This window comes from Parasteatoda tepidariorum, chromosome 1, assembly GCF_043381705.1.
Source record: "Parasteatoda tepidariorum isolate YZ-2023 chromosome 1, CAS_Ptep_4.0, whole genome shotgun sequence".
Lineage (NCBI taxonomy): Eukaryota > Metazoa > Arthropoda > Arachnida > Araneae > Theridiidae > Parasteatoda > Parasteatoda tepidariorum.
Genome location: NC_092204.1, coordinates 62,360,759 through 62,388,006, shown reverse-complemented (window position 1 = coordinate 62,388,006; position 27,248 = coordinate 62,360,759). Strand labels below are relative to the sequence as shown.

At 25.8% G+C, this 27,248-nt stretch overlaps 1 protein-coding gene across 2 annotated transcripts in view; it reads left to right on the top strand.

The window, feature by feature from the left end:
* LOC107448278 (ATP-dependent RNA helicase Ddx1) overlaps window positions 1-27,248 on the top strand; it is a 38,970-nt gene that overhangs the window by 2,475 nt on the left and 9,247 nt on the right. Inside the window, exons 2-22 of one of the 2 annotated variants that reach the window (XM_043038762.2) lie at window positions 3,434-3,485; window positions 6,784-6,847; window positions 7,427-7,553; window positions 8,017-8,061; window positions 9,119-9,205; window positions 10,224-10,307; window positions 13,304-13,380; window positions 15,188-15,260; window positions 15,852-15,928; window positions 17,253-17,306; window positions 17,396-17,456; window positions 18,727-18,785; window positions 22,225-22,248; window positions 22,623-22,675; window positions 24,083-24,143; window positions 25,188-25,259; window positions 25,585-25,611; window positions 26,024-26,113; window positions 26,202-26,252; window positions 26,680-26,754; window positions 26,883-26,942. In XM_043038762.2, coding sequence (XP_042894696.1) covers window positions 3,434-3,485; window positions 6,784-6,847; window positions 7,427-7,553; window positions 8,017-8,061; window positions 9,119-9,205; window positions 10,224-10,307; window positions 13,304-13,380; window positions 15,188-15,260; window positions 15,852-15,928; window positions 17,253-17,306; window positions 17,396-17,456; window positions 18,727-18,785; window positions 22,225-22,248; window positions 22,623-22,675; window positions 24,083-24,143; window positions 25,188-25,259; window positions 25,585-25,611; window positions 26,024-26,113; window positions 26,202-26,252; window positions 26,680-26,754; window positions 26,883-26,942 — 1,373 coding nt within the window. The remainder of the gene's footprint in view (window positions 1-3,433; window positions 3,486-6,783; window positions 6,848-7,426; window positions 7,554-8,016; window positions 8,062-9,118; window positions 9,206-10,223; window positions 10,308-13,303; window positions 13,381-15,187; window positions 15,261-15,851; window positions 15,929-17,252; window positions 17,307-17,395; window positions 17,457-18,726; window positions 18,786-22,224; window positions 22,249-22,622; window positions 22,676-24,082; window positions 24,144-25,187; window positions 25,260-25,584; window positions 25,612-26,023; window positions 26,114-26,201; window positions 26,253-26,679; window positions 26,755-26,882; window positions 26,943-27,248) is intronic. The other variant, XM_043038763.2, reaches the window with a different exon arrangement.

The following is a 27,248-nucleotide window of genomic DNA, read 5'->3' as shown; positions in this document are numbered from 1 at the left end:
ACTTTACGAAACTTATCATTTTTTATACAGTTAAAATTTAATGATATACAAATCATTTCCCAGCATATAATCATAAATGATATAAAATGCTCCAAGAAGGTAGAAAATGGTTTAAAAAATTTCTTAATGGTTATACTGTAATTTGCAAAATTTTTGAATATTGTGATAATTTTATCTACTTGATCATGTGATATTTTTTGAGCCATTAAATGAAAATGTAATGATTGTATTTAAAGACTACTCTGTAATTTTGAACAGGCCAAATTCATTCTGGAAAACAGTCTTTCGACAGAAGCTGTTGTTGTGGGTAATATTAAACTTAGAGCAAATAACATAATCAGTTTTGGAATTTGTCCTAGATGGTGTTCTTACTTTCTGGGTTTTTAAATCGCGGAAATAAAAATAGCGATGTGTTATTTTTTAATTGCTTGAATATGAATTGCTATGTGTTATTTTTTAATTGCTTGAATACGAATTGCCATGTGTGTTTTTTAAATTGCGTAAATAAAAAACTTGATGCTTGTTTTTCTAATCGCGTGAATGCGAATAGTGTGACTTTTAAATTGCGAAAGGACTACTCACAACACTTGATTTTTAAAATGCATGAATATGAATCGCTATATATGGTTTTTAAAACGCGTGCATATGAATTGCGAGAAAAGTAGCAACGGATGATACTTTAAACGCCAGAACACGAATCGCAATATGTGATTTTAAATCCCGTGAATACGAAACGCGATAGATTATTTTTAAATCTCGTTAATGTTAATACGAAATGCGATTCGCAATTTTCAGATAGCGTAAATACAAATTACGATGTATGACTTTTAAATTACCTGTGACAACAAAAAGAATAGGTTCGATGTGTGTTGTTAAACTTGCATGTGTTCATGGGACTAAAGAATTATGCCGTGTTTTGAATTATTTTTTTTGCAAAATGGACAGCGTTTAATATAAACACATCTCGTTTTTTTTTCTTTCCTGGGAAGGTGTTGATTTGGCTAAGATACGTAATTACTTTTTAAGTTACGAAAAAAAATTAAAACTGAATCGAATTTCACGAGTTGCAATATTGTGTGAAAATATCAGGTATATATTCTAAATCACAAATAAAAATGCAGCAATAACGGGAAAGAAGAAAAAACACGTTCGAAAAACCTCTTAAAAATTCGTGTTAAAATCGGTACAACGCAAATGATAAAATCGGCACAAACAGAGCACGTTAAAAATAATTATTTTAATGCGCGATTCAAAACTCGCTTGCTGTCAAGCCATTATTACCCACCTGTATTAAAAATATCATAATCTTTTATCACGGGGAAAACGTAATAACTACTAAAACAATAACCAAAATACTTTTATATTTCAGATGAAATTGGAGTAAATAAAGTCCATCAAAATTTTATGTAATTTAAATGCGGGATTTGAAATTAAAATGTCGTAATAGCGTATAAAAAATATCGGTACTTTCAAACCTTGTAGAAATGTGTAGCAATAATTTCTAAAATAACGATTGAAAAATAATTTGATTTGCGATAAAATCGTTATAAATAAGCCATGTCAAAAAATGGTTATCTAAATGAGCGATTCTTTACTCGCGATTCGTAATAATATCGTGCTAAAATATCGAAGTTTTAAAAACCGGGCGGAAATGTGCAGCAATAACTGTTGAAGAAAGGATCTAAAGTCATTTTGATTTTCCATGAAGTTTGCACAAATAAAGCGTTTCATAACTTTCAAAAATCGCTATTTCAGAAACTACTTGAAAATGGGTAGCAATAACTACCGAAAAGTCATTGGAATCGGCACATACGAAAAGCGTCAAAAGTGGTAATTAAAATTCGTAAATCGTAATAATGATGTATTAAAAATATTGGGATTTTTAAAACTGTGCTGAAATCCGTAGCATTAACCATCGAAAAACTACATTGTGTAAATTTGAATTACCGAATTATTTTTATTATTCTTCAAAAACAAATATTTAAATTATTTTTTTTCCATTTTGTTCAGATTGCGGCCACACATCGAGGGTTGGTGGGCCGCAGGTTGAGCACCCCTAGGCTATGGTGAAAAATGATCTATACTAATTAGGCAATGTGTAAAACGATCTTGTAAACGATGGGTCTTATCAATTCAATGTTTAAAATGTTTGAACTTCTGCTTTATGTTTTTTAATAAAAAGAAAATGATCGAAGTGTCATGTGTACATACAGTGTTCTCCCTAAGAGTTTTTAGAAGGGCGCCCCGTCTGCCCTTTGATCCCTATAAATGTGTCCTACTTGCTCTTTTTGTATAAATAAACTGAAATTCTTAAAAAACACTGCCTTTTTACTTAAGTTTTCCAGGGAAAGTTTGTTTTCTTAACAACCTGTTTTAGCGAGAAATCCGTTTCTGATTTATTTTATTGATAATTATTTAACGCTAATTTTTAATTTTATTCCTTCATTTTAGTAAGATATTTTTTATGTTGTCTAGTTACATAGCTAAAATTTGCACCAGATTCTGGAGATATTCACATCTTTATTTGGGAGGGAGTATATCAATGAATTTTTTAGTGATTTTAGGTTTTACTGATAATTGTTTTTAAATATTACCTTTTTATTAAAAACTGCACCATTAAATTTTTATTTTTTCATAAATTGCCCCACATTGGCCACCACAAAATGTAAAAGGGTATTCGTCTCAGGGAAATATCACTTTGAAATTACCATGCCGGTTTCAATAACACAACTTTATTGAAACAAAACGCATAGAGAACTAAACTACATATACAGAAAACAAAAATTAACATTTACTAATCACGTGACTTTATTCTGCCATCTATATTTTATTTTGAGAACTACTTTAAACAGAAACATCTCCCCCACCATGAACCCTTAGGAGGTTCATATATGTATAATGACTTGCTTAGGAGTGTCGATGAGCTTTACAATTCTATTCAGTTATCTAAAAAATATGACGTTTATTATTATGGCACAAATATTGATACAAAAAGTCTTCCCCATTATTTTGGCAAAGTTTCTGACTCGGCAATCTTCCTTTGTAAAATTGAATAGAGTTTTACAAAACTTTGTGTTTTAAAGGGTAGTGTGTCAAAACATTTTATGAAAAATATCAGTTATCAAACCATTAAATTTTTAAATTAGGGCCCATTTTGAACAAGATTTATTATTTTTTTATAGAAAAATTGACACCTTTCTCTGATATTTTCAGCTGATGTTATTTAGTTGCAGATGATGATGAAATCTTCTTTGAATTAGAAATTTTAGATTTTTAATTTATTTCTTGAATATCATGTAGAATTTGATTGTATTACTTCCATTGTTTAAGTTACTATTTTTTTTATTCTACTTTTATTTTTTATGAATCATTATTTTTTTTTCTACACTTATTACTTAGGGTATCATAATCTATAATTTTTATTTATTTATAGAAATGGGTGTTTTGTCTGAGATAGCTCAAGCTGTTGAAGAAATGGAATGGAAGTAAATAATTTTCTTTTCTACTATATTGTAATATATTTATTTTATTATTTATATTTAATTTATTTTGTAATATTCTTGCCTATGTATCAACTTTTAACATCTAGGGTATTACAACAGAACCCTGATTTCACGTTTTCCGTCAGACCAGTGGTTAAAAATGCATTAAGTGGTGAAACGTAAAATCAGGACAAAAAGTTATCTGAGCAAATTTTACAAAAATGTGCACTTATTAGATGAATTATTGTAATCAGGGTTGGCAAGATTTTGCCGCAGGTGGAAAAAACCATGGTAAATACCGGTAAAAACCGTCCTGGCAAAAACAGGTTTTTGCCAAGCAAATTGGCAAAAAGTGGCAAAAACCTATATTTTCCAAGATGAGAGGACAAAAACACATTTTTGGTACAAAATTATTCCTAAAATTGAAATATATACTATGAATATAAATAATTACAGAAAAATTAACAAAATTATTATTAAATCATAATTAAATGATAATGTAATAATATATCATTTTAGTAGTTTAAAACATTATTGATTGGAAAATTTGTGATTATTCTCTTTTTTCCAGTGAAATGAACTTATTTTAAATTAATATAACTATAATTTAAAGCATAAAATATCTATCAACATGTGTAGTTAATTATTGTACAAATAATAATTTTTTATAATAAATAATAATATTATACAAATAATAATATTTATTTATTTGTAAAAAAACATTTATTTTAGGATTCTAAAATGAAAAGAGATCAAAAACTTTCAATCTTTTAAAAATTATTACCCTTATATTAATTATTAATATGTTAAAAATAATTTTTTCATGTAATGTATCAAAATTATTATTCCTTATGATTGATTTAAATTTGTTTCAAGTATTTTGTAATAATATTTAATCAGCAATTTAGATAATTTGGTTTTTGCCGGTTTTTACCAGTTTTTGCCGGTTTTTCCCAGGTTTTTTCCACTGTCCTGGCAAAAACCTCTTTTTGCCGGCAAAAACTCCAACCCTGATTGTAATATATGTTTAATTTTTAAATTCTTCTTTCATTTTTATTTTTACACGCAATTTTAACAATGGCTTGTTCAACACTAACAATTTTTTTTCAAAAATTGTTTCTTGCTTTAAATTTGCAAATAAGTTTTGTTTCAGAGTTTTTTATGGTTTAAATCCCTTGATCAGTTGTGGGTGCATATTCTGGTATTTCTTCTTTATCGCCTTTTTAAGCATTATCATCAGAAACAGGCATGAAATCATATAACAAAAGAATTTGTGAAATGATGAGATGTGTTGCAGTCGACTTACAGGTGTTTTTATCCATACAATCTTCTTCTGAAGAGCAAATGTTCTCATTGAAAATGATGAAGTCTGTATTAAACCCATTGGTTGGATTCTCACTAGTAATGAAAATTTAGTAGTCCAACAGGACAACCTAGATATTCATTTAGTAGTCCAAAAATTTTATATGGTCAGCACACTTGAGGAGAAAAAAATTGACTTTACATAATTCATTTGCATAATTCAATTACATTTTACATAATTCATGTTCCAATACACATCAGGAAATATTAATTTCTATCTATATAGCTATAGTATCTAATTAGGTTCATTTCCCATGATGATTGAAGATTAGTATTTATTAAAATTAAGTGAAAAAAGCTAAAATAATATTAATAATATTAGTAAATTGATTCAACATAGAAACTAAAATGCTGAGACCAAATAAATTAATAAATGAGAAAAACAAAGAAATTAAGAACTAACAAAATATTATATTAAAAATTAATTATCCAGAAATTTTAAAACTCCAATATAAAGTCACTTTCAATACTAAAAGAGTAAAACATATTATTTTATTGATGAACATAATATTTTATTGTCAGAACATGAATGCAAAGCACATCACAGCATGCAAATTTGAAATTTCAAAATTTAATTTTAAAATTTTTTATTCTAGACACTTTCATTTATTCCATTTGAATACTATGCATTTCAGTTCTATACCATACGTAAACCAATACGGGTACAAGAATTATTTTTTAAATGCATGGAATTTTATGCAAAAATGAATTTATCATTACTATTTTGTAAAGTCTAAGCATATTAAAAGGTGATAAATTTGTCCCCCATGCGTATAATTTTAGGGACATTTGTAGAACATTTGGTGATAATTGTGGCCATACTGATGTGAACCCTACCTAAATCAGTAATGCATTTTTTATCAACATTATCTCATGAGACAGAAAACAGATTCATAATTTTCTGAACATTTGGTGATCATTGTTGCCATACTGGCGTGAATGCTACCTGAATCGGGAATGTATTTTTTATCAACACTGTCTCACGAGACAGAAAACAGATTCAGAATTTTCTGAACATTTGTCTTAGCTTTAGAATAGTCTTGCTGGTCACCGGAAGAAGGGATTTCTGAACCAGTTGTTTCACATAATGTTTTTCAATTAATCAGAGGATTCCTAGATCTAAAGGTTGGAATTAGCTTGTGTAGTTATCTGGAAAAATTCCACTCACACATTTTAAATTTAAGCTCCAAATAGCCAGTGCACTGATCAAGACACAAAATAATTTTTTGCTTTTATAGTCATATTTTTTTAAATTCAGTTTTTGAAGAAATTTTTTTACAAGGATAGAGAAAAATGCTTCAAACGATATTTTCTTAAAAAATAAAGGGTAAGGTAAAATCCGGGATAGTCTAACATTACTGGTATGGGTAATTCTTACACAGTAGCAGAAAATAATGTAGAGCTGTAGAGACCAGGGCATTGTACAAAACAGACTACATAAAATCGGGGTTCCATTATACTATGAAAATTGTTTTTAAATTTAATATAAAATTGACACCCTGGTTTGTTATTTTAACTACAGTATTTGAATTCATATTTTGAGAGTCAATATTTGAGGCTCATCATATTTTGATAGTTAATAATCTGAATCCCTCAAAAATAAGCGATATGTATATTTTTGTGTCTGATTTTGTAACTTAGAATATTTTCTGTTCTAATTTATTTGCCCAGTTTAAGTAAGAAACAAACTTAGTGGGCAAAAATCTGATCATTAGATTTAAAGTCATTCATATTGTCCACTTTTTTACTTTTTTTGCTATTTTTAAAAATAAAGTAAACACATTGTTTTTACAAATTGATTTTATTTAAGTTACTTTTTTAAAAATTTCATTTAAGCTCAAAAGGAGTTTTGAGCTATTTTATCCTTTATCTTATAAGCTATTAATAACTTCATCACTTGTCTCATATCATATGATTGTTGTTTGATTTTTTTTTTCAGTTTGCCTACAGATGTCCAATCTGAAGCTATCCCATTGATTCTAGGAGGTGGTGATGTATTAATGGTAAAATATTTTATTTATTAATCTACATTTTTATCTATTTACTTCATGTTTACTTCATTCTTTTCATTTTGAATAAAAATTCAAAACTCTTTCATTTTTTCCTGTTTGTGTAATTTCTATATTTTTGCTATTTTAATATTCAATTATTGTTATGACTAAATAAATTTCAGCAATACGTAAATTGCAATTTTTTTTTTATTATTTACGATATAGTTGAGTTATGCTCTTGACCACAGTTTCAATAATTCTTCAATTTTTTATGAATTGATTTACGTACTTATAATTTGCACATTGTTGAGGCAATTCTATTTTAATATTTATTTTAAAATCTGAACAATTCTACCCAAAAGACCAAATGAAATTTAGTTTAATATTTTTTCCTCATCTGCATCCTTAAAAAATTCATTAAAAAAAAAGTGTGAATTACTTATGCCTGTTTAAAACAAGGAAAAGCTTTTCTTAAACAATTAATTTGTGGCATAAATAAAATGGAATATTTAAATGCTTTTTATCATAGTATCTTAAATTGCAATTTTTGTCTGTTTTACCTGTCATATTAATTATATACTTTTCATGTAGGCTGCTGAAACTGGTAGTGGAAAAACTGGTGCATTTTGTTTACCTATCCTTCAAATAGTTTGGGAAACTTTGGCAGATGAAAGGAGTGGAAAAGGAAAGAAATCGGATAGTGGAGCAGGATCACAATGTAATAATTTAATGTTTCTTAATATTCAATGAGTTGAAAATAATTTTTAAAGAAATATAGTTTTACAATTTTTTCAATTAGTGTTGGTCTATACAATTTCAAGTATGAAGAGTTTTTAGTTAAAAATATTTATATTATTTTAAAATCTGTTGGTTACACTTTTTCTAGAGAGATATATTATGTAATTTTGAAGAATTACTATTTTACTAGAGATTTTAAAGAATTAATATTTACTAGTGATTTTAAAGAATTAATATTTACTAGTAATTTTAAATAATTAATATTTACTAGTAATTTTAAAAAATTAATATTTAAACTATAAATTGTTAATTCTTTAAAATTGTCTTCCTGTGTATGTAATGAAAAATTCTTGTGTATTTATATGCACCAATTTTTTCTTTTTCTGTTTTTTGATCTATATGAAAATAAAATTTTTAAAATTATCAATAAAAATTTTTTTCAGCTACAAAATGGCGAATGAGCTATTATGATCGAGGAACTGCTTTGGGTAAGTAGTATGGCTTATTATTTTAAGTTTAAAATGTATTTTGATTGTGTTACAAATTCAATTGAGGAAGCTCTTTCAATTCAGCTAATGTTATTAGAAAGTGGTTCTGTTTTTTAAAAAAAATATTCGATGCAATTAAAATGACTACTAAATTTTAAAAAAAGTGAAAAATAATAACAATTAAAAACCACATTTGTAATTCTGTCATAAATAGAATTGAGTGCTTGAAAATACAACTCTTTTTCTTACTGTTGAGTTTTATTAAAATTTTATTTCTTATCAAGATACATAATTGTTTATAAAGTATCTTGATTGTTATTATTGTACAAAAAACCATTGGTTAGTAGAGATTAACCCTTTTAGGCAAAAAAAATTTCTTCATAATTATTCAAATGAGCATAAGGGAAATAGCAACTTTAAATAAAATAGCTAAAATGTTTAAATCAAAACTTGAGCAAAGATTTTTTTTTTTTACTTCAGAAAATAAGTGTTAAAATCTAGTCTCTTTATTAAATTGTTGATTTTCTAAAATTTCTAAGAATTGTAACTCAATAATTTTTTGATAACTTTCTCTTTAAATTATGTAAAATATAGTGCATATTCTTGAATTAAGATCATACATATTTTTATTTAAGGTTCCATTAAATTAAAAAAATTAGCCGAATGATTTGATGAATTTGAATGTATATTGTTCTCTAATGGAGAATACTGTGGAAATTTTTATTGATTGCTGCATTCACTTTAGATTTATAAAACAATTAACAAAACTGCTTAAATATAAAACACATAGTTCCCTATTTCTTGTATTACATACTTCATAATTTCTTATTCTATATACTACCTTCTTACATCATAAAAGTTATTCCCATTCTTATTATTTCCATTCATATCATTCAACTTTTTAGTTTTTGTGTGCATTGTTTAATTGTAATTATCTAGGTTACAAAATTTATTAGGCTTCATACTTATTTCTTATTAGTTAAATTAAACAGACATTATAAATATTATGTAATATTTATAATGTATGTGTTAATAATTGCAATCTTCTTTTTATCAGCTGTAAGCCCTGATGGCAAAACTTGTCAGTGCAGAGAACCCAAGGAATGGCATGGTTGTAGAGCTACCAAAGGTGTACAGGGTGAAGGTTTGTATTTGAATTACTGTTTATTAATAAATTAATTTATTTTAAGCAATATGAAGCAATATGTATGATTTATAATGAATCTTTATAACCATTTCTAAAACAATATAATCTTTTAGATCTTATTGTTCTTGAACATATTTTGAAATAGAATATGTCTGTGCGTCTAATTACAAACTATTGTGCCTCTTATTAATTAATTTAAAAACAATATTTAACAAGGAAATTTTTTAATTAATTTGCTCCTGCAGTATAACATAGTAGCTTTATTGTGAGTGGTTTGACAAATGAAAAGTACTCTCAAAGTTTCAGGTTTAAATGTTTATAAAATATATTTAAGCTGAAAAAAAGTTTATTCTCATGTGAAAACAGTGATTTAGTCTGAAAAAGAAATAAAATACCTTTTTTAAAAAAATTATTGTTTATCTCCTTTAAAAATTCGATGCAACTTTGCCAGTAACATAATAGTGAAAATGTTGTACTAATTTTCATTGAAAATTTTTGTTTTAAATGAAATTCTACTATTCTTAAGTTTGATATCATTAAAAGAAGATTTCTCAAAATATTTGTCTTTTTCAACATATTCTAAAATATTGAAAACCATAGATTTTTTAATACTTTTTCTGTAATGTATTTTTTGCAATAATCCTCTCCCTCCTATATATTTTTATATTATCTTAAAGCCTTCCTTTACTTCTCATGTATGTTTATTCATAAGTTTTAGGAAGTTTTCATTTAGCTACGAAAACTTAACAATAATAAAGCAGCTTTAGCAATCATAAATTTTGCTTAGTTCCAGTACACCTTGCGTATTGTCAGTGTCTACAAAAATTCTCAGTTCTCTTCAATTCTCTCATTCACAATAAAAATTCTTTTTATTGTGTAAAAAATAATATAAATCTTATCTCTAACTTGTATTATTCATAGCTTTGCGCTAGGTAAAACTTTTCTCATGCTTTGTGAATGCATATATTTTGTTAATGTCAATAATCCTTTATTTTTGCATTCTTTCATGTTATAGGAAAATATTATTTTGAAGCTAAAGTTACAGATGAAGGTCTCTGCCGTGTTGGTTGGTCCACACCTGCTGCTTCCTTAGATCTTGGTAAATAGTCATTAATAAATAATTGTTGCACTTTTTTTAATTTTACTTTAGTTACACAAATAAATAAAATTTTTACTGGTTCCTGATGAAAAAATTGAAAATAAATTAAGATCATTAAATAATTAAATAAATTTTTGTAAATGAATTTGTTTTCAGTTTTGTATTTGAAAATATTAGATTTTGAAATAGAACTTTATAATCAATTGAGCAGGAATGCATGCTAAATGATTTTATATAAATATCATATTTTAGCCATCGAAGTAAATACCTTCTGATTTTAAGTAAGGTTGTATAGAATAATTTATTGTATATTTAATAATTGCTTTAAGGACTTTTAAACATTTAATCATTTATTTTATATGTAAATTGTTATTTGTAACAGATGCTTTAACTCTGCTATGGATCATGCAGTAAAATTTTGTGCCACATAACCGATGGTGCGGCCTTTCTGATGAAATACTTTTCCCTTTTTAGTCAAAATTTATGACTGCAGCCTATATCCAAGGGCAGCATATCTCATTAAAATTACTATACTTTTGCTTCAAAACCGTCTGTTGAAAATAATGTAGGAACAACATAACTTGATTGACGAAGCCTGCTTACGAAAGTACAAAACATGTCTGAAGGATGTTCAGTACTAAGAAAGCTTTTGACTAAAGTTCTTCTTTTTCCTATTTATTTTAAACAAATAACAGAAATATTTCCTCATGTTTATATAATCAAAAGCCAAATGCATGTGAGTAATATGTTTCTCATTTCAAGTAATAGGTCAAGTTTACATATGTCTCAAATCTGATGGATATAAAATGCTATCTTGTGTCAAAAATGATAGTTTTTGAAACCAAAACACTATTGCAAATTTCTAGCAGTCGGGGTGAAGGAGAAAGGGTTCTGGCACACCAGAGTGTCAACTAGGAAATGAAAGTGTTTCAAAGTGGCATATGAGTGAGATTCAGCTCAGAAGGATACAAAATAAATTTTCTAAATCAAGTATTGCTGAATGAACAAATTCTTATTAATTACAGTTTTAGTCTTAAGCTTTTAATTTTATGTAATAAATTGATAAAATTTATAACTAATTTAAAGGTGGATATTAAGAAAACTTTTACTCGTTTGGTACTGATGACAGCTGAACCTATCTGTTGTGATTTGTTACATCTAATGTGACTTGTTCATCCAATAAAAACACTGGAAAATGTTATAGCCTCATTACATTTTTATATTATAGTCAGATTTATGCATAATTATTTGTTTAGATATTTAGGTCAATATCTATTCTTGTAATGTTTTAATTTTTATTTTGAATTCCTATTTTTTTATCAACTTACACTACAAAATAATTCATAATTACTATGATGTACTTTAATTGTTGGTTTAATGAAAGTACGCTATAGGGTTGGAGAAATTCCAAATAAAAAATTGTGATTCAAAGTTTTATTAGATCCTTTCAATTTTTTGTACATCTATTTGCTTATAGTACTTAAACAGCTGTTAATCTTTCAAATTTGTTTATTTGTGTCTTTTACATTGTATCTATATTAATTTTACTGCCAACCAAGATGAAACCCTATATCACTTAGATTTTAATTTTGTTATTTTGTATAAAATGTTTTATTTTCTCAATTGAAGTTTAATAGAGTTGAACTCGTTTGTTATGAGAACTTAAAAACTGATAAAATCTGCCCATTGCAATTGATCACTTTGCTAGTTTGTCACAGTTTTCAAATTTTAGTAAAAGCTGTCGCAAAAAGGCCTACTTTTATTACTTTTTTATTTATGCATAAAGATGAATACTGATGTTTTGTTTGTGATGCCTTAATTTTTTACTGAGTAACTTTTCAAGTATATCATTTGTAGCACTATTTATATTATCATCTGAGCTAGGATGATGATGACCTAAAAATTTCTAATAATCTTACTACAAAAGAAACCCCCTTCTAAAGAGCCATTGAAAATGACCTTAATAATAATACCACCCTTTTAAATTTACAAAAACGCGTTTATTACCTTTTTCTATATAAAAAAAATACTAAATCATAGCTTGTGGTTATAAATTTAGTTTGAAATAAGATAATTAAAATAAATATTTAATTTATGAATGAAATAAAATCTAAATAAAATAAATAAATAGGGATTTAAATTTTTTTTAAATAAGTCATCAAGATCATCGGAATTGCATTGTATTATAATATGTTTATAAAATTCTTTAAATTGAGACATTGCATAGTCTCCTAAAGCAAATTTTTTATATCTTGAAAAACTGTGTGCAACATGAGGAGGATATTTAAAATAACATGATTCAAATTAAAATTTATACTAATTTTTAAAGAAAAAAAAATAATTCAGAAGTAAAATCAGCGAAAATGAAAAACTTCATTTAAAATTTATAAAATAAATTATTGAAAAAAGGAGGGGAAGTCTTTTATCTGAAAAAATGACCCCTAAAAATATGAACAGTTCTCTATAAAGGAATAAACAACTTAGCATACAAAAAATGCATAAAAAGAAAAATTATCATCAACACTCTAGTCCTGAATATATTTGATGTCTTTAATTTTAGAAAAGCATTTAAATCTTTTCTGGACAGTCTCAATTAATTAAGAGATTGCTTATTACACTTATAACAATATCAATGAGAACCTCTTTATCTTTGTTGTTTAGATAATTCATTTTTTTAATCTCTTTGAAATCAAGTGAACTTCTTACACCTTTCCTCAATTTCTACCAACAGGCAAAAACTTAATTTTTGATGTAATGGTGATGAAAATTTTGAAATAGTTACATGAAAAAGTCCCTTTAAATCCAAGTTGTGCTCGGCAATCCAATGTCTATGTAGACTTCTTAACTATACATCAACCATTTATAAAAAATTTTCTTGTTACAACAATTCTTGTAATAAACTAGTTCAACTGTTAAGGGGAAATTCTACTCTTGTTTTGTTAATTCACATGTCTATCGTAAACACATTATGTGGATTTATTTGGATTCCTTTTTAGGAACTGACCGACAGGGATTTGGATTTGGAGGTACAGGAAAGAAGTCTTTTGCCAAGAATTTTGAGTCCTATGGAGAAGTATGTATTTATTTTATGTGTGCGTGTGAATGTTTGAGAAATGAGAATTGCTAAATTTTGAAAAGAAATAAATGAAGCTACTGACAAGATTGTTACCACATTTTGTTCTAATTTTTTCCTCAAATTTTTTCTAAGCGTTAAAAATCTTTTAATATCACCTTATGAATTTTTACAACCTTCATATTTTTGTGATATTATATTTTGTAAAGTAATTTAACTGTATAGCACATAATGATTTTCTGTACAATAAGAATTAGATGACAAGAAAACTCAATTTTTTTGAAGAATTATATGCATGGAATTAAGAACATAAAAGTTATTTTAAATAGCAATGTAGGTAAACCTAGAAGGCATTTGTGTAACATTAAAATGGTAATACTATTTCCCTTAAAGAATATTGATGTTTATAATAAAGAACAACCTGCATCTTTAAATAACGGCTTTCGTAAAGCTAAAATTAATTACTAAATAATTATTTTTTAAAGTTTACTTAAGTTTCTCAAAGCTTGTGTCACTAAAAAATTTCTATAAATGTATAGATCTAAAATATAGTACATAGTCTTTAACATTTAACCTGAATAAGCATCAGACTATATATTCTTATTCTCTACAATTCTTTCCTCATGATTCACACTGAAATTTGTGAAAAACCTTATTAGTTGAAGCTGAAAACACAGTCAAATTCTTTTTTTTTAATGTAAAATTCTTTAGAGATGACACACATCACAGTCCTAACCCCTATCATAAACCCTCGTATGTCATTGCCAAAGTAACTAAAAAATTGTAGAAGTGTCCAATATTTTTGTGTTAAGTAATGTTATCTTTATTTGATATTTTGATCTTTATAAAAGTATCAATTCAATGCTGAATGGTTTTTAGATTTCAACATGAAAATTCATCTCAAATTGCAAACTTTGTTGGGCAAAATGCCTATATAGTAAAGGGCTCTACACCGTTGATAATAATTTCTAAAAAATACTCATTTGTTTTCCCAGATGTAAGTCTTGATGAAGGGATTTCTTTTTATTTATTTAAATTTTGATAGCAGTTAAATTTTTAAAGCATTATTTTTACAATAAAATAACATTATCTTGTAAGTAATACACTTAAAAAGATAAAAAACCAGTCAAAAGCTAGATAATTTCTATTTGTTTGTTAAACAGAATCTTTTTAACTCTAGTTATTTAAAGAACTTTTTTATTGATTGTATACTACATTTGTATGATTTCTGAAGTCGCACTCTAAACGTATTCATACTTGAATTATTTTTTTAAATCTATTTTTTAAATGTAATGATAATATTTTTTCTAAAACAACTGGTTCATTATGACAGAAATAATCAAAAGTAAAAGGCTTAAACACTATTTTCCATTCCATAAGATACTGCCATTAAAAAATTGATCTGTCTCCCAGAAAGTTCACATTTTTGTTGATTCTGTAGATTTAAAATGTATGTATTACAAAAACAAGGTCTTGATGTAAAAAAGAAAGAAAAAAAAATTAATATTAAAACTTACTATTTATTAAATTTAATTGCATTAATCAGTGTTATTTTGTCACAGTAGATTTAAATGTTTTTTTTTAAAAATAATAATTCTATTTTATTTTAAATATGATCTTTACATTATTTTCTGTTGGGTAGGCTGAAAAAGAAACGTCAAATTTGATTTTAGAAGTTTATATGTTAAAAACCTTTTCTATAATTTATGCGAAATTACATCTTAAATTATTATTGTTTTAAATATTTTTAGTTGAATATTTGAGTATTTGCAATCAGTGTTTGAAATAATATTTTGTATTTTTGCAGGCATTTGGAATGCATGATGTTATTGGATGTTATCTTGATCTTGAAAATAGTTCGATTAAGTTTTCAAAAAATGGTAAAATATTTATTTTTGTCTAGGGTAGTTTCAAGATAAATGAGTCAATAGGCAAGCAACAATCAATTTGTGTAATGAGTTTATTTAGTTAATAAAAACGCAATTTCAAACTGCAAATATTAAAGTTTTAATTTAGACTCCAAGTCACTGTTATTCAAAATTTGGTCTTCGTGGCAAAAAGTAGCTTGTTGAGTGTTGGAATAGATAAAATATTTGTTTATTTTTGTTGATATAAAATATTTTCATATCAAATAATGGTGTAATGGCACTTTAGTCTTTAACTAAATTCTGCCTGAAAATGTTTCATATGAATGAAATAGACAAAGATTTTACATAGTCTACCATGCAGCAAGCTTTCTGCCGTGTTTTGCTCTAGTTGTCAGTTTGAATATCAACAGTGTTTGGGATGATTTCACAACTGGAGGAATTTTTGCTCCTATACTTGTACTTTCATGCTTTATTTTGATTTTCTAGCTTGCTTTATTTTGAATTTCTCATTGCATTTTTGTCTAATTTTTTTCCAGTCATCTTGTATACTTGCTTATTATTATTTTTTATGCAAAAAAAAAATTTTTTTTGGATAACTTTTAGGTGTTGATTTTGGTGAAGCTTTTAAAGTGCCTGGTAATTTGAAAAGATCTGTTTTCTTTCCTTCTGTTGTTTTAAAGGTAAGACTATCTAAAATGCTTATATCAAAGTTTATTTTAGTGTTAATATTTAAGAAGTAATTTTAATAAATTTTTATTTGAAGAATTTTTTTTTTAAGAATTGATTTTATTGTAATGCTTCTAACTGTGGAATAAAATGAAAAATTGTTTTATAGTTTACATTTTATATGCATGATGTGAATATTTTTAATTAGTCAATTAAATTAAATTTTCCGCCATTTTCTCCCATTGTTATGTACAGATCTTCTATTGTTATATACAGATCATTCTAAAATTACTGGTTTAATACATTGGAATTTCAATTGTTCTATATTTGATTCGCTTGATGATTTTGACTGTTTCTATACAGTTCTATTATTTTCCAATTTTAGTTTGTGTTCTGTGTACATTTAGTTGTGTAGTTAATAATTTTTAGCCTTTTAAAAAATTATACACAAAGGCCCATTTTGCACAAAAGGAAAAGTAATAGTTTGCAACAAATTATTTAATTTTTTCACGTGCAATATTGATGAAAAGCAGAGCATTAGGATTTAGATAATGATTAAAAACTCATACAATCTGTTTTTTGTTTATGAAATTGCTCGAGTGAAAAAAAGGAGAAAAAGTATTTTTCCGTAAATAGGTTTTGCATAACTGCCAACTCTACTGGATTTTTCAGTAGACTACTGGATTAGGCCAGTTTCTCCTGGTTTACTGGTTTCATTAAAATTTCTCCTGGTTTTTGTACATTTTAGAAAATTCCTTAATATTGAGGAAATTTCCTAAAAAAAATCCTTATTGAAATAGAATTTTTGTGCAGATTATTGCTTGAATATTTAAATAAGTATTAATAATTCATAATGATGCAAGCCTCATTTATAAAAAATAGTTCAACACTTTTTTTTTGTTCAAAAATGTTCAGGTTATTTTTATTCAGAACTCTCTTTTTAATTTAATTAAAAAAATATTTTAACTATCTTTGATGAATTAAATGCCTATTACTATTCAAAATTCTGAGTAAACATCTACTGGATTTTTTTCTATCAGTGTTGGCAGCTATGGGTTTTGATACATATTATAGGAAAACTATTTTTAAGTTATTATTTAAAAAAAAATTTTTTTTGTACCAGTAATATCTCTTTAACACAATAGGATCTTTTAAAAGATTTGCATAATATGAGATGTTTGTTACGATAAATTCATACTATATGTAATTGCAGTTTTATTTTTCAAATATTTTGTATTTTATTTTATAATTGCAAAATTTATTTTCAAATAAGAAAAAACTATTTGCATATTATCAGGAAAGCACTTTTAAAACAGAAGAAAACAATTATATTTTCAGAATGCAGAAATGGAGTTTAATTTTGGTGAAACAGCATTTAAGCATCCTCCGGAGGTAAGACCAGTTTTTAATTAAAAAATTTTTTAAAAATTTGGAATGAAAAGAAACAGTCTTGTTTTTGTTTCAATAACCTATCTTTTTAGGAGGGCTATGTTGCAGTTTGCTCCGCAACCAAAGGGAATGTTGTCAACAATTCAGTCACTGGTAAGTAAATTACGTTTTTAAAAAAGTAATCAACTTATTTAACATACTTTGTAAAAAATAAAGTAATAATATAAGTTTAATTGAGCTACACCTATATGGTAATATAAAATATTTTTTTTATTCCATTTGGAAAAGTTGGAAAATTATAATTTGTACTCAATTTTACAAAAATGTTTTCTTTAAAGCCAATCAATAAAAATTAGAATAATTTTCAGAACAAATTTATGAAAATGACGACTTTATCTTAATTCTTGTCAACTATATGAGATGGAATTGCATGTCACTGTCATAAAGCTACTAATATAGCTACAGAAGTCCTAATTATTTGAGTTAAACTGAAATGTCTATAACTTGAACTGTAAACTCAGATTTAAACTGGTTTTTTTATTAATAAAAAATTAATCCTTCGTTCCATATTCTATCACATTTTTTACAAAATTGTAAAATAATGTGATGCATTCAAAAGCACAATATTATATAAACAATAATTTCAGTTAAATATAGATTTCATCGAATTTATGTGATTGACAATTGATTTTAATTTATGGATAGCATATTTTCACGAACCAACATTCAATGATGATTAATGGTCATTTGCTTTTTAGCACAATATTACGGGTATTATTTAAATTCATGTAGTTTTGAATAATAGAGATTAATCAGTCATTTTAGATGATTATTAAATAACAATCTTATATTTATTTATCCAATTTTTAAATTCAGTAGCACATCAGCTTAGGCACAACTAAGATTTTTCTAAATTCTATTTCTCCCTCCCTATTTCTAAGAATTGATTTTCTTATCCAAATATTCTCATGTTTATTTTAATGTCACAATCTTGTTTCTTTATGAGGATTAAGAAGTATTTATTTTTAAGTGTGACTAAGATTTATTTTTAGAGAGGCTGAGAACTGAAATCTAAATATTAATATCAAACTAATAGCTAAAATATTAAACTTTTCTACCCTTTACTCCAGGATGAGCGCTTAAAATTAGATAATTAAAGTAGTAGTAATTGACGCATTTTGGTTGGATGCCTGTTATGACAATTTTAAAAAGGGAAATAAAGCGAATCTTCATAATCCGTATGATAAATTTGCACTCCGAAAATTTTTATTATTATTGTAATCGCTATATGCATTATAAGTTTATGCATTTCTGTATATTTTAATTTCACTGTTTTTTAGTGTATTTTACTAATCTTAGTTCGATTTATTGTTAATTATGTATTAGTCATTGAATTATTTTAATTGTTTCTTTTTTTCCAAAGGAGAATCATCTGGTCCTGTGAAAAATATTAAAAATGCTCCACAAGCTATTATCATTGAAGTATTAATACTTTTTCTTTGAATTTTTTCTAACTTGTTAATATATGTTAGTTAGTTATTAATTCTATATTGATTACAGAACCAGATTAATTTTCAATTTTATTTCTTGTCAGTATTTATAAATCCCTAACACTCATTTGGAATGTTAACATCATAGCATTCACATTCTTTGCATTTTAAATTGCTGCCAAAAGACAGGCTTTCTAAGGATACTCTTTGTTTCTTTAAATGTAATTAGACCTTTTAATTGTTCCAAGTACTAAAAGATTGTTAGTTAATAAATTAATCCTAAATATATTAATGTTGTATAGTTAAATAACACTACTAAGATTTCTCTACAAGAAATCTCAATTTTTTCGAAAATGTCATTATGTATAATTATTAACAAACTTAATATGCTATAATGCAAACATTGCATATTAAAGCGCAATTTTATTTTCATATGAAAGAATGTATAAAATGTATTCAGTACAGTTTTATACTGTGTTATGCTTCATTGTAAAACAGTACAAAGATGTCTTTCATTCCTTTGAAACTTAAATTGACATTTCTAATCTTTTTTTCCTCCAGTATATTGTATTGTTGTTACGTAAATATTATAAATAAACATTTCTTTATGAAGCTTGTCTTTCCTAACAAAAATTTTTAATTAAATTATTTTTGTTCAATTTCCAAATTATTTTCTATTTTTGGAAATATTTTAATCAACTTTATATAAAGTGCATTATTTGCGACTTATCATTTTAAGATCAGTCTGGTAATCGAGAGTCTCAAGTGCTAACATTTTAATGGCATCCTGTTGTGGTACCTGTCTCAAGTTTATTCAGCTTGCTGCCATGATACCTTTGCTCCTGCAAAAATAAAGTTGCTCAAGAGATTAAACTAAACTTTAATTCTTAACTAAAATGTGTTGCAGATTCAAAGTACAGTACAGAACCCGTTATCCGGAATTCAGAAAACCAAAAAACCGGAACGAAATTCGATACATTTTCCAGCCATTTTTTAAAAAAAAAATTTTTTTCCTCATAAAATTTTAGGATTTTTCTTTCTTTTTTGAAAGATGTTTACCTTACAGTCATTTTGGAAATAATCATTAGTGTATTACATTATCGTTTTTTCTTCTTTTTAAGTTTATTACCAAATATTTTTTTTAGTTGGGTTTAACAATAAAAAAAACGGCTTTTTGTAGCGATTCAGAAAACCGGAAAAATCAGTTATCCGGAATAGCGATGCTCCCGATCGTTCCGGATAATCGGTTCCCTACTGTATATGCAGGGACCATAAACAAGGAAAAATTGGATCATACTCCTTAAACGTAGAATTATTATTTTTTTAAGTTAATTTATTATTTTTCTTATTAGTAAAAGTTATCCCGTTTCTTAAGTTCAGATTATAAACTTGTTAAAATTAAACCTGAAATTTTTTTGATGGGGTGTTAATTTTTTTAAATATTTTCTGTTTAAGTATCCACATTGTTTTTTACTTCCTATTCCTTCTTATTGACTCCCTTTAGTTTCAATTCAAGGAAAAGTGTAAAATTACTTGAATGAACAAAAAATCTCAGTTAAAAAAAATGTAACACACATGAAATTCTTCAACTAATTTGCTGAGTTCTGTGAAACTCAAGACTGTGGATTAACCTATTTCTGCAAATCAAAATTTATGAGTTGACAAAATTTTTTTCTTCTGAGTTTTGCTAATCTGAAATTCAAATTTCATAACTTGTAAAATCCATTAATAGGACATTTATTCTTCCCTTAAAAGCATTCTTTTTTTCCCTTAAGGAGTTAATATACGAATTTTTTTGTTTTGTTTTACACTAATTTGTAAGAGTGAAACCAAACTTCCGATAAACTTCAGAAACATGAGACTGAAATAAAAATTATGTATTCAAATGCTCTGGCAAGGACAGAATTGTAAAAATGATTACCATAAAATGTAATTTTGGAATCACAAACAAGATTGCTCGCTAGAATGAAATCATGTTCTTTTTTTTAGTTTTTTTTTTTAAAAAAACACATATTTTGATTAGTGACTATTTTGTTTCAAAATCCTATTTGTAGCAGAAAAATTATTTAATCACTGCAGTAAATTTGTCCCATTTTTTAATTTGGCTGCAATTAGATCAAATAAATATTTTCAATATGCTATTACAATATGATAAATTTTGAATCTCACATTTGAGTAATCACTTTTTAACAAGTTTGATTCCATTGTACTCCATTGTCCCATTTTGACCGTTTTTTGCAGTTATTGCCATATTTATTTTCTCATGATTTACAAACCCTGATATTATGACACGTTAAATAGGAATTAGGCATTTGAGTAATCTTTTTTTGACACATTTGATTTGCACTGAATTCATGTATTTTAGGAACTATTCTACCAATTTTATTCAAATTTTGTATTATTTTTCAAAGAAAATAAATTTTTTTATAATTTTGTAAAAATTTGTATACCTTATAATTCCTATTTTTTTCGTCTATTACTAAGTAAAATAATAAATGATTATTAAAAAGAATCTTTTGCATAGGATTATCTTTGGATTAACAAATTTTAAAATTTTGTGCAAAAATATTTTAATTCGCTTAATTCTTGAGGTATAGAGGAGTAAGTAAAAAGTAAAATTAACATTAAGGGATGAAAACTTTGGATCACTCTCCTGACTAAACTATGAGGACCAGATTTTCCTGATTGAGAGTGCTATAGGGTAAGGGTCAGAATTCCTGATTCGTCAAAAAAGGGTGTGTTTAATCAGAGAAAGTACATTTTTGTGTCTGATTTCGTAACTTAAAATATCGTCTGCACTAATTAATTTACATATTTGAGGTCACCTCTCAAACCATTAAGATTGAGTCCTAGAACATGAAGACCCAATCATTAGATCAAAAGTTATTTAGGGTTGTCCGTTTTTTTTTCTTTGGCGCACTGCGGTACATCCATAATGATTAGATTTTCATTTTCTAACTTGCATCACTAATGGTGGGGCTAACTCATATCATGTTAATTGATTAGTACTTTAAGCTATAAACCCAAGCACAAAAGCGTACTTCCTCTGAAATAACTTTTTTTCTCAGTTAAATGAAAAATGGCTGTAATAGTTTAATCAGAAAAGTGGTAAGTTAGTCTTTTTATTTTTATTTTTTGCATATATCTGATATTGTAATTTAAAATATGGCCTGCTCTAATTAATTAGCATATTTGAGATTACACTTTTGAACCATTAACATTTTGTCCTAGAACCTGAAGAATCATTAGATTAAAGTTAATTCAGAGTTATTATTTTTTTTCCTCACACTGTAGTGTACAGTGTACAGTTCGCTGATTTCTTTGTGTACAGTTTGAGAGTGTAATATATTAATTAGTATTATTCTGTATCACTTGATATTATTTCTTATAATTCAATTTTTGCTGTACACATGAAAATTTTTCTTTTTCAGCCATCTAGAGAATTAGCTGAGCAGGTAACTATTAATCATATTTCTTAATTGCATTTAAACTAAAATAGTACAAGGAAATGTAAAATAAATTAAAAACTTACAATATGTACATATGAATTTCTTGTAAATATTGCACTTATTTTTAATGTCTGTTCTATTTACTAATTTTTTATTAAATGCTTTTTTAATTAAAAATTAACTTTTAATGCAATTAGAAATTATTTTTATTATTATTATACCTACTACTTGAATAAATTTTTTAATTTTAGTTAAGTTTAATTTGTTTATAATTGTACATTTATAGTCAAGAAAAATTCCATCTAATTCCATTTCATTGAATTTTTACTTGTTTCTGTGTAATTTCCAAAGAAAATAATTCTTTTTTGTTTTATCTTTAGACTTTGAAGTGTATTCAAAACTTCCAGAAACATCTTAAGGATCCAAAAGTTAGGTAATTAAATCTTTTATGTTTAAGTGTTACTATTTTTATTGTATATTTATTACTAATCTTGGTTGTATGTTTTTATCTGACGAGGCAAATTTTATTTTGAGTAGTGTATTAGCTATATGATGATTTTCAAATTGGTAGATAATAGTTGGGAAATAAAGATACAATTTGTGTCCGTCAGTATGGAAGGACTTTAAAAAAGATTGATTATTGTGTGGAGACCAATTTCATCATTTTATTTATTTTTAATCATGAGGTGAATGTAAATAGTATGGAATTATTCTCTATTGCTAAAACCGTGACTAACATACTACAGTTAAATGAAATGAATAGCAAAATTAATTTATTAAAAGTCATAAAGTGTTTATGCATTTGGGTTTGTAAGAAGTATAAATATTTGAAGCCAAGCCAATTAACATTTATTTATTTGTCAATTTCTTATCTTAAATAATGTAGTTCTTTTAAAATATTATAAATTTTACTTATGTATGTTTAATGAATATTTTAATTATTAAAATTGTTTTTTTTTTATATATTTATATATAAAAGCTAGTAAATTTTAGTCAGAATACCTGTGTGATTACTTTCAATATCATTTGCTTTACATGAATAGGCAGCTTACTGCAATAATTATCAGACAAAATACTTTTGATATCCAATGATTAGTTTTCAATTTTATGTTTGTGAATTAGTAAATAGTATGATAAATGTGCAGTGGCGTATTTCACGCCATTAACTTTTTTATTTTCCACTGAATTTTACTTTATACTAATTGCTTACTGTTCTATGATTATTACTAAATAATTTAACAAATTATGAAAAGTTAGTTTCAAATTGTGCAATNACTTGAAAGGAGAAGACAGTGTTCTAGTATGACAAATGTTCAGCGGTGTATTTCACACCATTAACTTTTTTATTTTCCACTGAATTTTACTTTATACTAATTGCTTACTGTTCAATGATTATCATATTACTAAATAATTTAGCAAATTATGAAAAGTTAGTTTCAAATTTTGCAATTTTAACATATTAGATAATAACTTTTGTTAAAATGTAGTGGGGCTATTATACTGGGCTAGGATTTTAAATGCCATTGACAGATAACAAAGAGATAAAGGGAATTCTATGTCCAAAAGTGCATTAAAGTGTAAAAAATTTATACTTGAAACTCTATATGAGACTGTGTTATTATGTGTAAATAAATATAATTATTTTTGTTTAATTAAAGTCTCATGATTTAGAGCAGCACCCTTTATGATTGATTTCTCTTTTGTTTTTGTGAAAGACCTAGTTTATAAAATCATTTAATTTCATTAATTTAAATATGTAATAGCATATATGTTAAGTACAATACATCAAATTTTAAATTTTTTAATGCTATATTTGAAAATTAATTTCCATCAATTCTAGGGAATTGCTTATTATTGGAGGTGTGGCTGCTAAAGAACAGATTATGGAGTTACAAAGTGGGGTGAGTGAACACCTGTGAAAAAGGTTAAGTAGTTCTGTTTGTTCAATGAATGCTTTAGAATTTAAAATTGGATGTGATAAAACAAGAAAGATTATATTTGAGGAATATCAACAGCTTTTAGGTTTCTGTATGTTTGGATTTTTTAAAAATCCATAAATAATATTTATATTTTAAGACTACATTTCTGCATCTGATATCTTTTTAATAACAATATAAGTTTCAAGCATTCATACTCATCATAAAATTGTTTGCTTTGGTATGTTGGTAGAGTACTATGGGATTTTTTATGTGATGATAGTATTGTTCTGCTCATTCAGCACAGTTGCATCTGTTGTAAAAGTGGCAATAATATTTAGTTAATTATTTTATATTTAAAATTTCTCATTATTTTTTATTTGTTGCTAATTTTTTCCCTATATGTGGGGAATAAGTTTAAAATTGGCCACAAAATTTTTTCTGAAGTATTTTTCTGTAGTAAAAGGCCATTTTGCCATGGAGTTATCTTTTTTCTGGCTTTTGAAATTTTTTTTAAAAATTTCTCAAAAAATACTTAAGGAATTATTTTTTAACTTTGGAGGTGTTAAGCTCGTGCAATTTTTCATACTTAACAATAAGATTTAAAGCTTTCAGAGGTTTGGAGGAAATACAATAAATTGCGAAGATAAACAAGTATTTTTGAATACCCTTTGCCAGAAAATCAAGCAAAAAACTTGTAACTTGTATCGATTACTTTAGTTGTTCTTTTTAATAATTGCATAAACTTTCATAAACCTAGAGTAAATATTTATGGAGATATAGACATTTTTATAAAAAAAACAATTTTTTTGCCTTATTTTTTTTTTGCTCTAACTTCATAAATATTCAATGGAATTAAACAAAATTTTTGAAGAAATTTAAAATTAATTACAAAATTGTTGATATAAAAATTTAATTTTTAAAAAAAAAACTGCACAGGATGTAAGTATTTCAGCTAATTCTTTTATACTGCACATTAATTTTTTTTATCTTTTGTTACCTTTATTAATTTTTACTTTAATTTTATAGATTGATATTGTTGTGGCTACTCCAGGTAGATTAGAGGATTTAATTTCAACTGGGCAACTGTCTCTCTCTCAGGTAAATTATTATTTATATGAATAGTAATTATTCAAAATTGGTGAACATCAACAATATAGTTAAATATCCCTAATTTCTTTAATTAATTATTACAAAAATTTTTTTTACCATTAATGTATTTTAGTATGGAAAAAAAACTTTTTATTTCCCACAAAATGTTTTTACTTTGTATTCTGCTTATTAACTATTTTATTAAATAATCAGAAATAAGCATATTTTAGATTTTGAAAAATGCTGATTAAAATATATTAATTTACCATGTAAATTTAATTTAAAAACTGATCTTTATTTAAATATCTAAAACCCATGCTTATTTTTATTGCAGGTTCGATTCTTTGTGTTGGATGAGGCTGTGAGTTGAAAATTTTAATATTTATCATAATTTGTTATTGTTTAAATAAAGTTAGCTTGATCCAGATTTGCATAAATTTTTTTTTAATAATAAGCTATATAACATTTTATTTGTTTAATTTTTTTTCATTCTTTCTTTCTTTTTTAAATTTTTTTAAATATTATGTAATGTTTTTTTTTTTCTTTCATGGGTAATTTTGTGTAACAAAGCCACAAAGGACTTAATTTCAAACTACTCACTCCGTATATTTCATATTTAGAAAAAAATGATTCATGTAAATCTTTGATTCCATATTCCTTTCAAATAATCCCCCATTAATTTTAGTAAATTTCAGAATCTTTTTATTTTTTTTTTGCAAGTTAAGTAATTTTGTTAAATTATATTAAGCCTGTTAACTTAACTATTATTTTAGGATGGTTTACTCCAAGCGGGATACAATGATTTAATTAATAGAATTCATCAACAAATTCCAAAGATAACTCCTGATGGAAAAAGATTGCAGGTATATTCACTAAAACGATATGTTTTATTACTAATTCATTAGAAAGTGATTTATGCTTTGAGGATAATTTTAATACATAATTTTCTAGATGGTTGTTTGTTCTGCTACCTTGCATTCGTTTGATGTAAAGAAACTTGCTGTGAGTAATATTTTAATGAATATTTGTTTAAAATTAAAACTTGTCTATTCAAATTACGTGCTAATTTATACACGAAATAAAATTTTCACAGCTTATTAGTAAATTTTCTGCTGCTGTTTACTTGACTTAAACTTTTTTAGATATTTTTAATACATAGTTTTACACTATTCACTTTACAATAAATCCTAATCTTTGTATTTTAAAATATTATTAAATCAATGTTTTTAATTTTATCAATATTGTATCAGTTTTGATTATATTAAAAATAATGTATTGATTTAATATTAATAATTGATATTTTTTTATTATTATATCATGTAATTTTTTTAATTTTTTTAAAATTTGCTAGCTTTTGAGTTTTTACATATTAGATGAATATTCTGACATATTTTCATTACTTGGAAAAAAAAACGTTTATTTGTTACAGGAAAGGCTTATGCATTTCCCAACTTGGGTTGACTTAAAAGGAGAAGATAGTGTTCCTGAAACTGTCCATCATGTTGTAAGTTTATGAAAAATTTCATTTTATTTATAGTTTTCTAGAATTCAACTTATACTTAACTACTCATACAAAATTGAATGTTTTTAAATACAATTGCATGCATCAATTCTTATGTATTTTTTTTAAAGGTCTGCATTGTTGATCCAAGAAAAGATCTTTCCTGGAGAGAATTAAAAAGACCTATCAAGGTTATATGTATTTTTCATTCATTTTCTTTGTTTGTATTAATTATGCCTAAAATAAGCTCTCCTTTTTTTCCATTTTTCAAAAGCATGATTATATTTTTGGAGTACTTTTTATTATTTGGAGATATGTATTATTCACTCATAAAATTTGCAAACTTAAATTTTGTTTGCTACATTATGATGCTTAAAAAATACAGTGAAAATTTTGGAGAGTAAAACACAGGGTTGCCACTCTACATGGAGAACAGGGAAAACGTGGAAAATACAGGGAATTTAAAAATCACCTAAAATAACAGGGAAAATGCAGGG